General features: G+C 44.0%; 1 protein-coding gene across 2 annotated transcripts in view; it reads left to right on the top strand.

Annotated features, from left to right (window-relative positions):
* LOC309557858 (ras-related C3 botulinum toxin substrate 1) overlaps positions 1-16,227 on the top strand; it is a 33,039-nt gene that overhangs the window by 6,081 nt on the left and 10,731 nt on the right. The window contains exons 2-6 of one of the 2 annotated variants that reach the window (XM_082260652.1): positions 9,413-9,484; positions 11,316-11,433; positions 12,196-12,231; positions 12,617-12,679; positions 13,026-13,185. In XM_082260652.1, the coding sequence (XP_082116778.1) occupies positions 9,413-9,484; positions 11,316-11,433; positions 12,196-12,231; positions 12,617-12,679; positions 13,026-13,185 (449 nt within the window). The remainder of the gene's footprint in view (positions 1-9,412; positions 9,485-11,315; positions 11,434-12,195; positions 12,232-12,616; positions 12,680-13,025; positions 13,186-16,227) is intronic. The other variant, XM_082260653.1, reaches the window with a different exon arrangement.

Below are 16,227 nucleotides of genomic sequence, written 5' to 3' on the forward strand. Positions count from 1 at the left end.
CTGACTTGGCCATGCAAGGATATGCACATTTTTCTCCTTCAACCATTGTGTGGTAATTTTTGCTGTGTGCTTGGGTCATTGTCATGTTGGAAGGGAAACCTTCCCATCGACAACTTTCTGGCAGAGGGCAGCAGATTTTCCTCATGAATTTGATGGTATTTTACCCCATCCATTTTCTATCCTGACAAGTGCTCCAGTTTTTCAAAGTTCAAAAATACTCTAACTCTATTTAAAGTGGTTGTTAATCCACTTTTATATAATCCTCTGTGTAGTCTGATTACAAGTGCTCCTGAGAAAAAAAAAGTGTTGCCTTAACCGTATGTCAGAGGGGCTCCCGGCAATCGCGTGACCGCCTGGCTCTTTCCTCTTTCCGTCTAACATATGCAGGGGGCGAGACCAATAAGAATAGAGACAGATGTCGCATGTGACAACCATATTAGTCTAGGATCCCCTGCTGGGACAGAACCAAGAGCACTCATGTAAAAGGTGCCGTAAAGCAGGCCATAGCTATCACTACAATTTTTGTCCCCCTTTATACGTACTGCAACATGCATTCTGCCAATAAAACCACTTTGATACTAGCCTAATATTGGTTTCTCCAGCCATTGTCCTGGAAAAAAGTAGTTGTGGGGGGGTTACCGGACTATTGGCAGGTAGGTACCTGGCTAATGCAGAGCCACTGATTAACTGGAAGCTGGATAAAGCCTTTATCGTTTTTAGGCGGTGGTGAGGAGGTTCCTGTCTTGAGTGTTTCCTGCAAGCTTCGCTGGATCAGTAAGTAAGGGCCCCCTTCTCTCCCCTGGATGCAGTGGGGGGCGTGGGTACTCGGCTACTTCCTGGGGTGGAGCCCGCTGTCTCCCTGTAGCCCTTGGGGAGGCTGCTATGGTGTGGATGTTCTTTGGATCCCCTTGGGAAAGCTGGTGAGCCTGGGGGGGGGGGGGGGGGGGGCGGATGGCCTGGTAATCTGTGGGTCCAAGTACCACTCGGTCGGGCAGGCCAAAAATTTAGGCCATGGCTTTTCAGCCTACTAGCTAGAGCTTGGATGGGGTGACCCCAATTGCGGCAGCTGAAGCTGCCTTTGTACCCCGGGACAATCTTCTCTCCACTCCCTGGGCTGGTCGTGGGTTTCTCGCGGATCGCGCTCCTCCAGTGCCCAAAGCTTTCTTGGGGAGAACAGGGTTCCTGGCAGGTTTAGCTGCTATGGCACTGTGGGGCATCAGTCTTAGTGGACGCTGGGGGGGGGGGGGGGGTAGCCAGGTCTATTTGGCAACTACTGAGTCCTTTCGGAGGATAGACTCGCTCTTTGTGATTACGGATAGGCCGCAGAAGGGGCTTCCTCTGCTGCCATTTCCAGATGGATCAGACAGACGGTGACCCAGGTTTATTCGCTTAAGTGTCGGGTTTCCCCCTTTTCCTAGGATGGCACATTCTACTCGGGCACTTAATGCTTCTTGGGCCTCATGTCATCGGGCATCAGTGGCGCAGGTGTGCACTTGGTCGTTGGTGCGTACTTTTTCAAAGTTTTACGGAGTGGATGTTTTGGTATCTGCGGATGCCTCCTTTGGCCGCAAAATTTTGCAGGCTGCGATTTAGAGGGTTTGTTTTTCCCTCTTGAGGGTGTATTTCAGGTTGGGCTCCTGTTCTAGATGAGATACTATTTCCTGGATTGGCTTGTGTTTAGCCTTGGGTTTGTTATTCCCATCCCATGTAGCATGGGCAGGTGACAGGCACTCCTTATGGTGACATGTTTGGCACTGCTTTGGGGCATCCTTATGGTGAAGAATATGGAGCTGTCTGTCAATGAATGGAAGAGAAAAAAGGATTTTTGTATGCCGTAAAATGCTTTTCTCTGAGTTCATTGACACACAGCACCCGCCTCTCTAAGGAGTTTTTATGCTTCGGTTACTGTGTTATAAAACTGAGTGTATTTAAGCAGAGAGGGGGATTATGCCAGCCGAGGACGGCCCATGGGGCGTAGCCAAGCTTTTGTGTTGTCTGCCTAGTCCTACTCCTGTAGAGGGCAGCATAACCTTTTGGTGAAGAATATGGAGCTGTCTCTGTCAATGGGACAAGAAAAGGATTTTATGGGGAGTACAGAAATCCTATGTTTACCATCATGCGTAGAATGAATGTAAAGGCACAAGGTATTTTACCTTCAACCACTTTAATAGAGAAGTTCACCTTTCATAACATTTTACAACCATATTCGGGATGTAATGTTATGAAATGACCAACCCCCACACCCCCTGATTCTGAGCGCTGTGGTAGTTCATGGATTCGCTTTCAGGATAGGAACCTTTTGATTGCGTTTTTGCAGCGATTCACGTTTAGCCTCAGTCAGCTAGCGTACATGTAGCCTTATAGCTATCACAAGTAGGCTAACAAGCAAATGTGGTAAAAAAACACGAAGAGGGCGCACCAACCTTGCGCATTACCCAAGTGCGATTTATTAGTATAAAATTAAAGGAAATCTACTCCCAAACATCAGTCATAAAAGCATTTCAAAATCCACAATGGACACAAAGCAACTAGGTCACCGGGACCGTGTCCAGCACACCTGGGTACCTTTCAGATGGCTGACGCGATTCGAGGGGAGATCCCCCCCCCCCCTCTTCCTCAGATGGCTCTAAGAGGGGATCTCCCCTCGAAATGCATCAGCCGCCTGGAAGGTCCCCAGGCTTGCTGGACATGGTCCCGGTGACCTAGTGGCTTTGTGTCCATTGTGGATTTTAAAATGCTTTTATGACTGATTTGTTTGAGTATATTTCCTTTACTGTGTTCCCTGACCCATGGAGGGCAGCAAGGTCTATGCATTTACCCAGAGCCTGAACGATCCTAGGCAATATCCACTGCCATCACATCACTTTTGAGCGCAGGCGAGTCTTTTGCGTTTAACAAAAAAATAAAAATGTAGCATGGGCAGATGACAGGCACTCCTTATGGTGACATCAGGGCTCTTAGACCCTCATCGTCTCCTGCCTTCCACTGCAGCTAAAAAAGCTCAGATTGTACTTGATTGGTGCATTCTTGGCTACAGTATTCGAGAAGTGACCGCTCTGAAACTGGAAGTCATGAAAATATTGTTTGTTAGATACAGAGAAGATGAACGGATATTCATTCCCTCTGCTGAGTACTACTTTAAAAGTATAACTTTAAGCAGAAAATGAAGTCTTGCTAGATCGCTTCATGTTGACCTCTTTTGCAGGTATAGCTATGTAAAACATTAAGGCTAAGTTCATACTGGCATTAAAAGCAGGCAATTGAGGTGTTAAACACCCCTCAAACGCCTATGCACATGATACAGTAGACGGCACACAGTGCTGTTCACATTACAAAAACATGAAGCGTTAGCTTTGTTTTAAAATGTAAGCTTCATGTTGAGTCAGGAGGCGTTTGAAGCCCTTCAACGCCTCCCATTCAATTATGTGGTAAAGCTTTGCGAATGCTCTGGTAGGCCTTTGCGGGGCATTAGAGTGAGTTTTTCTGTCCCTTTCCATTGTGGAGAAGTTTTAACATGCCAACTCTTAAACGTTTCAAAACCACGCATGGGGGCTTTAGGGAGTGTTTTTTTAACCCTTGTAAAATGCCCCATAGTAAAGCTTATTGATGCCAGTCTGCTGCCCATACGAACGCCATATAAACTCCTATAGAAGTGTTTGAAGGCTCTCACACCTGAGAATTTCAGCTGGTAAAACACTCCTTTCTGAAGTTCCAAAACGCCCAACAAGCAAAATCCCGTTAATTGCAATGGCCCCTGTTCACGTATGAGCGTTTTGTTGCCTGAAGTTCAAAAAAGTACAAGCTGCTTTTTTGGCAGATTACAAGTGTTTTTGGTCAGATGTCAATACCGGCCTCCAAACACCTGCAAAAAATGCCCAAAAAAGCCTGAAAATGATACGCTCAGGTGTGAATGTAGTCGAAGCTTTAGAAATTTAGTCAAGAGTGAACAAGCCCTAAAAATAAGTGTCTAAACTGTTTAAAATCCAGTAATTTGCTCTCACCCTGCTCTGCACATGCTCAGTTGTTCTCTATTTTTTGAATAAAATCTGAGCCACTAGAGGCCAATCTGCTGACAGCTCAGAGATTTACTGCTGCTCAGGGCTTCAGCAAAATGGCAGCTTCCGGCAAGAAGAAACGGGATCAACGCTGGAGACAATTTACTGCACACACTAATTTTGGTAGCATATTTGTTAATGTGGAATGTATGCTGCTTGCTAACGGGGGCTGCACTGCCATATTAGAGGAAACACCGTTGATAAGGAAAGCGTTTCCAATCAGCCTCCAGCATGACCATGATACCATTGTTCTAATTGGCCCAAACCCCAACTTGTTTTTGTTTAAGTGACCAGTCTCTCACTTCCCTCAACTTAGTTACCTTATTGGGGCTGACTTTAATCCTAAGGAATTTTGAATACGGAAGCAAGTTTCTATATTCATTAATTGTTTGTCTAGTTGGGTTTTTTTTTTTCCCTGCATGCTGACAATGGTTAGTCCTGTCTGCTGATTAATGATTTACTTGCATTCTACTGAAAGTAAATTCTAGATGAATTGAGCTTCTCTTAAATTTTGTATAATCGTGTCTACTTTATCTGAAGTCAATAGTCCTTTTTTGTGCATATGACCATTAAAATAAAAAGCCATCACTTTTAAGGTTTTTTTGTAGGTGGCTAAAGTGCAAGATAAAGCTAATAATTTAAAATGCTGCCCCCCTCCTCCTCCTCATTAATTTTGCACGGCCTGTTTAAAAAAAAAAAAAGCAGTGTAAATACCAATTTTCAAAAGGATCATGTGATCCAGCAGCTTCGGCTTCTCGGTGTCAGAGATTGGCTGCTGCAGGGGAGAGGGGGAAGCACTCACAATGAAGGGGCAATGAGAGTCGGGTGACAGTGCTGAGAATGAACAACCATTGAGTGCTTCCATTACACAGGGGAGTCAGAGCTGCTAGATCACATGACCATACATGATTTAAAAAAAAAAGTAGTTGTACTATCCCCCCCCCCTCTATAATAAATATATATATTTAGTAAAGCTGCACGATTAATCGTTAAAAATTGTGATCTCGATTCACCCCCTCTCACGATCATAGAGCATGTCCTCGATTCTTACAGAGCTGTTCTCTGCTCATTCACAGCTGTCAAAAGGAGGAGGAAAAAAAACAAACCTCCGGCAATTGTTAACATTAAGCCCCCGTTCACACTGGTGGTCACACTCGCCTGGTCGCCTGACAGGTTGCCGTAGGTCGCCTGGCATAGAGAAGCTGTGGACCCGTTCTAATAGGAGCGACACAAGTCGCTCTGACTTAGAAAAAGGGTCCAGAGCTTCTTTGGGGCGACCTGCATTGACTTCAATGTTATGAAGTCCGTGCCGGCCGCTCTGAGGTCGCGGTGCGAGCAGCACGCCGTGACCTGTGAGGTCGCCCCGGGAAGTCGGATCGCCCCAGTGTGAACGGGGCCTTAGGCTGCTAGATAGCTATAAACACAATGCTTTACAATGTATCATTTTTTTGTTCTCTTTTTAGATGAAAGGAATGAACTTCCGTCTGTGAGGGCAGTTTAACCTCTTAAAGACTAAGCCTTGATACTTGTTGCTTACAAGTTAAAATCAGTATTTCTCTTTCGTTCATTGACGGACACAGCTCCCATATCTTCTTTGACCCTTGGGTATTTCTGCTCTCCATAGGAGTAGCTGGAAACAAATTTGACTACACCCCTATGGCAGTCCTAGGGGGTATACTTCCTGCTATAGGACTTCAGTTTTTTTTTTTTTTTGCCTAGTCAGGAGTAATGAACTTGTTCCTTGCTGCAAAGGAAGGGGTTTAGTTCCTCAAGCCAAAAAGAAAGGGGGGATTTTGTAGGCAAATTTTATAAATAAAATGTAGGTTTATTGATAAAATACATCAAACAAAGAGCAAAAAATGAATGCAAGTTTAATGCATGATCATATAAGTACTATACATAAATAATACAATCTACATTGTGAACTATTGTACTTATGACTTGGAGTGGTGATTCCCGGTTGTGGAAACTGGGGTTCCGACGCGTTTTGGCATTTATACAATAGCCTTTATCAAGGAAAAAATCACCATACTCTATAAAGTGAAGAAAATTGCAAAAAATTAGTGACAATTGTGCTGAAAAACATTCAATATAATCACATTGTTTTTTCTAGTTTTGTACCTAAGATGCAGAAGTGATTGCCCCCATGGGTCAGTGGGAGGGGTTTGTGGTCTGCAGTCCCCTAGCTTGCTGGGATCTCTGGTCCTGGCATTTTTTCCTTTTTTTGAATTTCATTTTTTTTTCTTTTTTCGACGCACTGGATATCCTAGATCCTTACGGTCTTCCCAGTCTGGTCATCGAGTGCGACCAAACTTTAGCTCCACGCTAGGTTGGCCGCGACATCGCCCCTGTGTCCTTCCTTCCTGCCTGGTGTTCCCGCCACCCACCCCCACCTCACTAGCGGGCTTCCCCCTGCCCATGTTACCCTCATCTACCTCCGGCTTAGTCCCCCATCCCCGGGGTGGCCTAGCTACTTTCGGGTACGGGCTCGTGCGGTGTTGGGGAGGGAGCGCGTTGGTGGCGTCTCATAGGAATCTTTTTATATGGGAATATCGGGGTGAGGGTCCCTGTTAAAGCCCCCCTCCTAGCGGACTGCAGGTACCTGGAGGGCCTTTGGGGGTCCTGGGTGCCGCGCCGCCATTTTGCTGTGGATGGCTGTTTTAAGGGCTTTGGCCATGTTTGTGTAGTCCGGCGGCCAGGTCTTCGCAGTTTCCCATTGGGCCTGTAGTGGCAGTGCTCCTTCTCTGTTCGCCGCATGCCAAGCAGCTTTGTGCTCTGCATCGTTCCCTAAATCAGTGGTGGTGAGTCCCTGCCAGTGTACAGCTCCCTCTTTCTGATATAGCAGCTCCGCTGGTACTAACGCTTCAGCGGTGAGGAGTGTTTTTTTTTTTTTTTTTTTTTTTTTTTTTAAATTGCAATTTTTTCACACATTGCAGACGGCCTCCGGGCTAAGCATGGAGTCCCTGGAGCATGTGTCACCACCTGAAGGGGTGCCCTCATGCGTATCTGGGATGGGGGGACGTTTTTTGTTTCTTTCCAAACCCGTGGATCTTTCATTCAAAACAAATGGGTCCACAAGTTGATTAGGTCTGGGTACAAGATCGAGTTTCTGTTCTTGCCCTTCTTCCCTTCCAACTTGCGCCTGTCCCCGGATCGTCTGCAGACGGTGGTGCAGGCCTATTCCATTAAGGGCCAGGATCCTCCTTTTCTCTTTTAAGGTGCATTCTACAAGGGTGTTGGAGCCTCCTGGGCCTTCCGTCGTCAGTGGTCCAGGTGTGCAAGGCGGCCACATGGTCACCTGTGCATACATTCACAAAGTTTTACAAGGTGGATGTACTCGCATCTGCGGATGCTGCCTTCGGCCGCAAAGTTTTGTGGTCTGCCGCTGCAGAGGCTCCTGCCTCTTGTCCTGCCTCTTGAGGGTATTTTTTTCTGGTGGTGAATTCCAGTTCCTGGTTGAGCTCCTGGTTTACCTGGTTGGCTAGGTTTAGCCCTTTTGGGAATTATGCGCGTGGTCACGTGAGATCGTATGCCAGACGGAGCGGTATCACCCGGGTGTCACTTATGGCAAGTGGGTGAGAGACGGATCTGTATCGGGTGGGTGGTCGATGGAGCGGGTGAGAGAGCAGTATTGAGTGGATGCCGAATGGAGCAGTATCACCCGGGTATCACGGCAAATGGGTGAGAGATACCGATGTGAGTGGCATATTCAATAACATTTGTAAACGGAATTATGCTATGTGACATTTTACCCTTACATGAGCATCACCACCTAATGGTTGGAGGAGAAGACTAGTCTCGGACCCTGACATAGAATGTACAAAATATCGGCCGATACCAATATGCGATGGCCAAAATATCAAGTATCTGCAACGAAAAACCGATATTGGTCGATCCCTAGTCTTAATGGCGTCAAAGTGTAGAATAAAAATATAAGCAGAATTTCAGGTGTTGCTTTAATTTTCACCTTTTATTCAATGGGATAATAATTAGACGATTAGATTACCGTGTTTCCCCGAAAATAAGACCGGGTCTTATATTAATTTTTGCTGCAAAAAACATGCTAGGGCTTATTTTCAGGGGATGTCTTATTTACGGTATGTACAATGACGATCTTAAAGTGATTGTAACCCTAAAATAAATATCCTGATGCTTTAAAGCATGCTAGACAGCACAGTGCTTGTGATGTGTCATTTAGCCCTCGCTATGTTCTAAAAACCTGGAATAAAACAATAGAATGTTAAAAAAAAGTTCTCTCCCCCTCTCTCTCCGTCAGCATTATGACAATCTGTAATCCCAAAAATAAACCTTTGGATAAAGTCATTGTAAATTGGATAAAGTCATTGTAAAATGATGTAATCGATTTTGTAAAAAGATTATTTAATGTGCAGGGAGTCTCCTTTTTGTAACTTTATTGTGGAAAACACCTTCTTTACAGCGCCGCTGGGCCCTCATGTGACCCTCCGGAGCTCTACTTTCCCTCTCCGAATACTGCAGAGGGAGGGGCTGAGATCAAGGATTTCACTAGGGCTTATTTTCGGGGTAGGGCTTATATTGCAGCCATCCCTGAAAATCATGCTAGGTCTTATTTTCGGGGTAGGGCTTATTTTCAGGGAAACAGGGTAGATGGGCTTCTTTGGACAGCGGCTCCAATTTTATGCTCATATTTCTTCCCCCACGTTTGATGCATTGGGTTCAGATGTAAGCTGGCTGGATGGATCCTGTAGTGAGATATAGATATAGAGATAGATATTGTATTCCTTAAATCAAATGTCAAGACAAAATAAACCAAAAAACCTATGCATTCCATCTCTGTAAAACGTGCACATTTCTGGTGTTTATCCCTTTTTAAGTCTCTGCAAATACAGAAAAATAGTTCTTAAAGCGGAGTTCCACCCAAAAGTGGAACTTCCGCTTTAAATAGTCCTAACCCCCTGACATGCCACATTTGGCATGTCATTTTTGGGGGGGAGCGGGTACCTAGTTTTGACAGGTACCCGCTCCTACTTCCGCTTGGAGCGCTGCGGCGCCCTGAGCGGAAATTCTCCTCCCTCCCTGCAATCTTCTGGGATTGCCGGCCAATCACGACGCATAGCGCAACTCGCGCATGCGCAGTGCGTACCCGGCTGTGAAGCCGCAAACTGTCACAGCCGGGTGCCCACATCAGTGATGCCGCAGAGAGGGAGAAGACGGCGCATCGCTGGACCGTGGGACAGGTGAGTGTGTGATTAGGCTGGAACTCCGCTTTAAGTAACAGTCAACCAGGTAGAGGCTTTCTGGCGATATTCAGTAGTTCTTTGTTTACATTACATTAATATTGGAATAAAGCATTTGAGTTATCTTCTATTCTTTTACAGAGCGGTTGGTAAGACTTGTTTGCTCATCAGTTACACCACCAATGCATTCCCTGGAGAATACATCCCAACTGTGTAAGTAAAAAAAAAAAATAGTCCAATCACTGTAATACTTTACCGATTTTGACTAATCTGCCATTTTTAAAGTGGACCAGTTAAAAATTGGGTAAATCTACAAGACTAAGTTTCTGACAGGTCACTATATTCAGCAACAGTATATTTTAAAAACGTCTGTACCATTTCAATATTACAAGCAATCGTTGAGCTCCCGTCAAATCAACTTGCCCAGCCAAAGGGCTGGTTCACACTAGGAATCGATCCACGTGCAGTGTGATTTCAGGCCATTTTCTTTAAAGGACTGAAATCGCACCATATGAAATGTAGTGCATGCACTACTTTTGGAAACTCCCTGCAACTGCATTCCATGGTACTTCTGAACTGAAATCTGGTGCAGCAAACAGTGTTTGCAACCTGCATTTGAGGTGTCATTCACTTAGTGGCTGTAAACCCTCACATATACCCAGTGAAGTGAATAGCCTCAGATGATACACAGAAATGAAACAACTCTCCCTCCCTAATTATTTGTATATCTGCTGTCTTCAGCATTATACACAGTTTAGAAAATGAAAATCATGTTATAATTTTAACTTCCTGTTCCAGCAGTGGGTGTGGAGGCTTGTATGACAGCTGATTGGAGGAAAGGCACACCCACCCCCCCCTTCCACATGGGGCAGAGGAAGGAAGAAACATAGAGCTGTGTAATAGACCTGCTCTCTGCCAATCTATCTCAATGTACCCACCCAGACCAAATCTCCAGCTGCTTTTATCCCCTGTGTCGGAGAACTCCTCAGATGTTTTCATGCTTGTTAGAGGAACGGAGCAGCAGAAAGACACGGGACTTAGGGCTTTGGAGGGAGCTAAGTAAACACTACAGATGTATGTGCCCAGATTTCATGAATGTGGTTTACATCCACTTTACTATTGACCCCCACTGCATATCGCAACTCCAGTGTGTATTGAATGCAGTGCGGAAAATGTGGGACGTGGGTTTCCCACACCGCATTCTGGTGTGAACTGGCCCTGAAAAATTAAAGGCTACAGGAAGAAGCATTTTCCAAGTCTCCTCTTACAAAGTGATCAGACTGCAACACTAAATCTGCAGCAAGTACACACGGGCTGAAGTCAGCCAGTACAGTAGATACCGGGTGACATTCTGCCAGTTTGTACAGGTTCTCGTTTAACAGAAGCTGATCTCTCGGTCGGCTTCTGTCGAAAGAGCTTGCTGGAAAACCAGCAGCTGGTCGGCATCAGATCAGCGCGCTCAGCCAATGGCGGCGAGCGCTGACTGGTGTGTTCTGGCAGGGAGGGTGGTCCCCCTGTCAGAAAACACAATAGCTCAGCTGGGAGATCACTGTACTAAAATCGCGTGGTTAGTACAGCGACCTTTTGGCGAGTTCTTCAGTTCGGGCTGAATGGGGGAAAAAATATCGTGTACAAAGCTTGACACTAACAGCCACAAATTTCAGACGCTAGGATTACCATGACTCCTATCTCAGTCCAGGAAGTAGATGCTGTCCCTAGTTAGTGATTGAGCAAATGTGAGTATCTGAAACGAAAATGTTATGGTGTTTAGCAAGGTTATACATGTAGTACCTATAGTTTTTGTTACTTAGCATTTGTTTAACATGGGCCAGTTAAAGGAAGCATGTTAGTGTTTCGGTTTGAAAGCCTTCCAAAAATCAGACTTGCTGGAGGATTCTGTTTTTTTTTTTTTTCTGTGTTTTTTTTTTTTTTTTATTTTTTTTTTTTTTTTTCCCTCACAGCTAACCAGCAGCTGACTTTTTATTATTTTCTTAAAATGTTTAAGCCTATTGTGTGAACATATACATTTAAATTCCAAATTCAGATTTGACAACTACTCTGCCAATGTTATGGTTGATGGAAAACCAGTTAACTTGGGCTTGTGGGATACAGCTGGGCAAGAAGATTACGATAGGCTGCGTCCATTGTCTTATCCACAGACGGTAAGGATCTATGTTTTGATCTTCTGTACAGCTATGTGAGCATGGGTGAAAGCACCGTGTTTATGCAATAGATCAGATTATTCTGGGTTGGATGTAATTCTTTGTTCCTCCAATGTATATTTTACTAAAGAGGCACACAAGAAATATATTTGATGCTGCCCACAGTGGTTAAGTAGCCAATGTAACAATTGCTATAAGTGCTGTCAGTCAGAAGGCTTTCCGCCCTCTTCCATGCCCTTCATTATCATACTGCGGACTTAATGTCAACAGCAACCCTTTTCATGTGTGGGCTAGCGCCAGCCTTTATTTTTTCCTCAGCAGTTTTAGGAGTGGTTAAGGTAAATATTTATTTTATAAACAGATAAGGCTTGGTGGCTGTTTCGCCTGTTGCGTCATTGTCTGGTCGTTGGGTACACTGGGTAACTTAAAACTTTTTTATTTTAAACTGTAATCATTTAGAAATAGAAACTTGGCAAATTGATTTTAGAAGGTTCTCTAGCAATAAAAGGTTTATTTCCTGTAAAGGGAACTTTTTTGTGAACGCAACCAGACTTTTGTAAGGTTTTATTGCAAGGACTGTTGCTCTCTTTACAAAGCAGAATTTATTGCTTCTTTCCTGTTAAACCAATTTTGTTTTCCTGATGTTTGTGCTAAAGGTCTCTTTGAAAATTATTTCCTAAATGTATCTGTCTCCTATTAAAAGGGAGCTTAGCTAATTTGAAGCACTAAAATCTGCTTTTGAATCTGAGTATTTCTTACTAGGCTTTTAGCCCGAGCCCCAAAGCTTCCAATGTTTCGGTGAGTTAATTAATACCTGCTGCTAGCAGAGGGATTGCAATTCGTTCGTCCGTCCATGCGTGCCACCTTCTGTCGGTGTGGGTTGCAATTTGCAGAGCTTATTTTCTTGCTTGCAAGGAACAATTAATGCTTTTCTCTTGTCCCTTTTTTGATCTGCAATCTAAAACACCCTGGTAAGGGGAAAATTAGAGGAACTGGTAATTCAGTGTCTGTGTTCTATGTTTTCAATGTTTTCACTTCCTGATTCTAATGTAATGCACTTTTTTTTATTTTTTTTTTTTCCTCCTGCAAGATCTATTTTTTTTTTTTTTTTTCTTTTTATTTGCAGCATAATCAAATATTGTTGAAAGACTTGGTAATGTACTGTTTGCCTTTATCTTTTTAGGACGTGTTCCTTATTTGCTTTTCACTTGTGAGCCCAGCTTCATTTGAGAATGTCCGTGCTAAGGTAAACATGTGTGTTTTTTTTATTTCCTGGGGTTTTCCGCACTGCAGGAATGTAAGGATGTTTATATGTACTGGGAAGGGGGTGAGCAGTTCAGAACCTGCTTTAAAAAAAAAAAATCAATGTAAATGGTACATTGTCTTAAATGGAAATGGTATTTTGGAACCGTAGACACGAGTGTTTGGCCTACTTTCCTGACATCTGCCCTGACCTGGGTCATTGTTAGTTTTAAGCCCCTTTTATCTATAAAGGCATAAGGCAAAATGTTTGCTCTTAGTTTTAGCTGTGGGTTGAAAGAACTTTACTAGATTTTTTATTTACTTATAACTTCTGTTTATGTTTTAAATAGTGGTACCCAGAAGTCCGACACCACTGCCCCAACACTCCCATCATCCTTGTGGGTACAAAACTTGATTTGAGAGATGATAAAGACACAATTGAGAAGCTGAAAGAGAAGAAGCTTACACCCATAACTTATCCTCAGGGACTTGCCATGGCAAAAGAGATTGGTATGTTTTGTGTGTGTGCTTTTTTTTTTTTTTTTTCGTTTGAAATATTTATTACTGGTGAAACAGGTTTTGCAGCATAGCAAAATAATGGCTTGAGTTCATCCTAAATTTAATTGTCAATTTGTCATGTAGCAGAGCAGGAAAGTTTTATAATCCCTCCTGTTAAAACTGACAGCGTCAGCTTTTGGCTTCCTACAGTTCAGTGTGATGGTCTTCTGTAAATATTTGGATTTCATATGTGAGATGGTGCTTTTAGGGCCGGTTCACACTTTTGCGAGTGCGGCGATCGCATGTAATTCGGAGCGCACTGCTCCATTACATGCGATCGGATGCGAATTCAGCCATACACTTTGTATGGCTGAAATTCGCACTGCACCCGCACAAGACGCACAGGACCCTTTTTTCCAGCCGCATCAGGATCGGATCGCACAGTGGTTCACACTTGTGTGATCCGATCCTGTGCGAACTGTCAGATCGCACTGCGATATGCGATCAAACTGGGGGTGTCAACATTTAATTGACACCCCCTGCGTATCGCATATGGCAGTGTGAACTGCCAGATGTGCGTTTGCGATGCGGGAACAGGCTGCGAATTCGCAGCCTTCCCACATTGCACAAGTGTGAACCGGGACTTGACTAGTTTGCCTCTTCAGGCATGTCTGGTGCATGAACAAAACAAGCTCATAGCTGTGCTTTTTTTTTTTTTTTTTTTTTCAGTTTTTATCTGTCTGCTCTGAGATTTACTAGAAATGTTATCCGGGGGGCTATGGAGTGACCTGATCACTTTTACATAACTGGCAGGTGCTGGCCCCTGTGTGATAGCAATAAAGTTAGAAGTCGCATTAAAGGCAAAACCTCATTTTGGTTAGAGTAAGGAAGGGATTTTGCCCCTCCAGTGGATTTTTATTTTATTTTTTTTTTATTTTTTTTATTTTTTTGTTCTCCCCTACACTTTCTGTCCCATAGCCAAAACGGAGTGAGAGGAAATCCTTCCCAAAGTAGGAGAATCCCAGGGTCTCAACCCAAAATTTGTTTCTTTTTTCAGGGATAATGTTAAACAGTACAAAAAGATGGGGGCACAGATGGCAATAAAAACTGGCACAGGTTCTAATCCCTCCACTCTATCCAAAACTAAAAAAAAAAATTTTTTTTTTTTTTTTTTTGCCTGTATGAGCTTAGGGGTAGAGCGATTTGGGTGTCATCCGCATAGAAATGGTATTGAAAACAATGGGAGGCTAAAACCTGACCCAGGGAGGAGGTGTAGAGTGAGAAAAGAGGTCCAAGAACAGAATACCGACAGAGAAAGGAAGAGGAGTAGAATTGTCAAGTGACACTGAAGGTGCCGTGGGATAGTTAGCATGGGAACCCGCCAAAAGTACAGTCACAACCAAAGACCTTTTTTTTTTTGTTTTGTTTTGTTTTGTTTTGTTTTGCGCTGGCTTAGTGTCAAAAGCAGAATAGAGGTCCAGGAATAGGCACACAGAATAGTGTCCATAACTTTAGCCATTACTAGATTGATTGTGAGTTTAAGGAGAGCGGTTTCCATGGAATGTGGAGGGTGACATCCCGAACTGAAGGGGATCAAGAAGTTTGTTCTGGGTAGCCAAGCAGAGAAGTCATCAAGGAAGGTTGATGCCAATCCAGAAGGTCAGTAGATCACAGAAACTTTTAGAGAAATTGGAGAAAATAGATGAAAAAAAATGTACCTAAAAAGTGCAGTGTGTGTCAGAGGGGGATGTGGGTGAAGCACCCGATGGGTGCTTTGTGGGCCAAGGAGGATTCCCACTACGTCTCCCTTCTGACCACTGGGTCTGGGGAATGATTCCAGAGAAGACCACCATGGGAGAGGGAAGCAAGCAGGAGAAGCAGTGTTTGATTCATGAACCCAGGTTTTGGTAATGGATTAAAGGAATTCAATAAAGAGGTTGTGGAGAGAGGCAAGTTTGTTACCGACAGAGCGGGCATTCCAGGGGTTGCAGGAGAAAGGGTGACTGGTTTTGGGAAGAGGAATGGAAACTAAGTTCTGTGGATTGCAGCAGCTGCTGCCAGAGAGTGTAGGGTAACGGGAGTGTTGGGCATAGTTAAATAATGGAGGCCCAGGGTTTAAAGCAATGTTACCAGAGGTAAGGAGAAGCAGAAGGGTGAGGGGAGGTAATATGGGAGTGCCAATTTTGTATAAAGGGACATACCCCAAGGCCTTGGAGGTTTTATCAGCTTGTGGGTGTAGAAGTCACAGGAGTTGGTGAGTGCATTATTAGGGAGAGGACAGAAGGGAGGGTGATCCACACTCACTGGCCACTTTATTAGGTACACCTTGCTAGTACCCGGTTGGACCCCCTTTTGCCTTCAGAACTACCCAATTCTTTGTGGCATAGATTCAACAAAGTCCAACAAGGTGGAAGCATTCCTAAAATGTTGGTCCAGATTGACCTAATAGCATCATGCAGTTGCTGCAGAATTGTCAGCTGCACATCCATGATGCGAATTTCCTGTTGAAGTAGCCATTAGACGATGGTTACACTGTAGTCATAAAGGGATGGACATGGTCAGCAACACCATATTTACACCACCATCGCAAGCCTAAACCGATGATCCAAATCAGGATGGATCCTTGCTTTCATGTTTACACCAAATTCTGACCCTACCATCTGAATGTCGCAGCTGAAATCAAGACTCCTCAGACCAGGCATCGTTTTTCCAATCTTCTATTTTCTGATTTTGGTGAGCCTGTGCGATTTGTAGAATCAAATTTTTGTTCTTGGCTGACAGGAGTTGTCTTCTGCTGTAGCCCATCTGCTTCAAGGTTCAATCTGTTGTGTGTTCAGAGATGGTATTCTACATTACTTGGTTGCAGAGTAGTTGTTTGAGTTACTGTTGCCTTTCTTTTATCTGGAACCAGTCTCCTCCTCTGACCTCCAACAAGGCATTTACGTCCACGCAACTGCTGCTCATTGTATACTTTTTTTCGGACCATTTTCTGTAATGGCTCTGTGTGGAAATCCCCAGTAGATTAGTGTGGTGTGTTTTTTTTTTTTTTTTTTT

The sequence above is a fragment of the Pelophylax lessonae genome (genome assembly GCF_965119305.1).
Source record: "Pelophylax lessonae genome assembly, chromosome: 6".
Taxonomy (NCBI): Eukaryota; Metazoa; Chordata; class Amphibia; order Anura; family Ranidae; genus Pelophylax; species Pelophylax lessonae.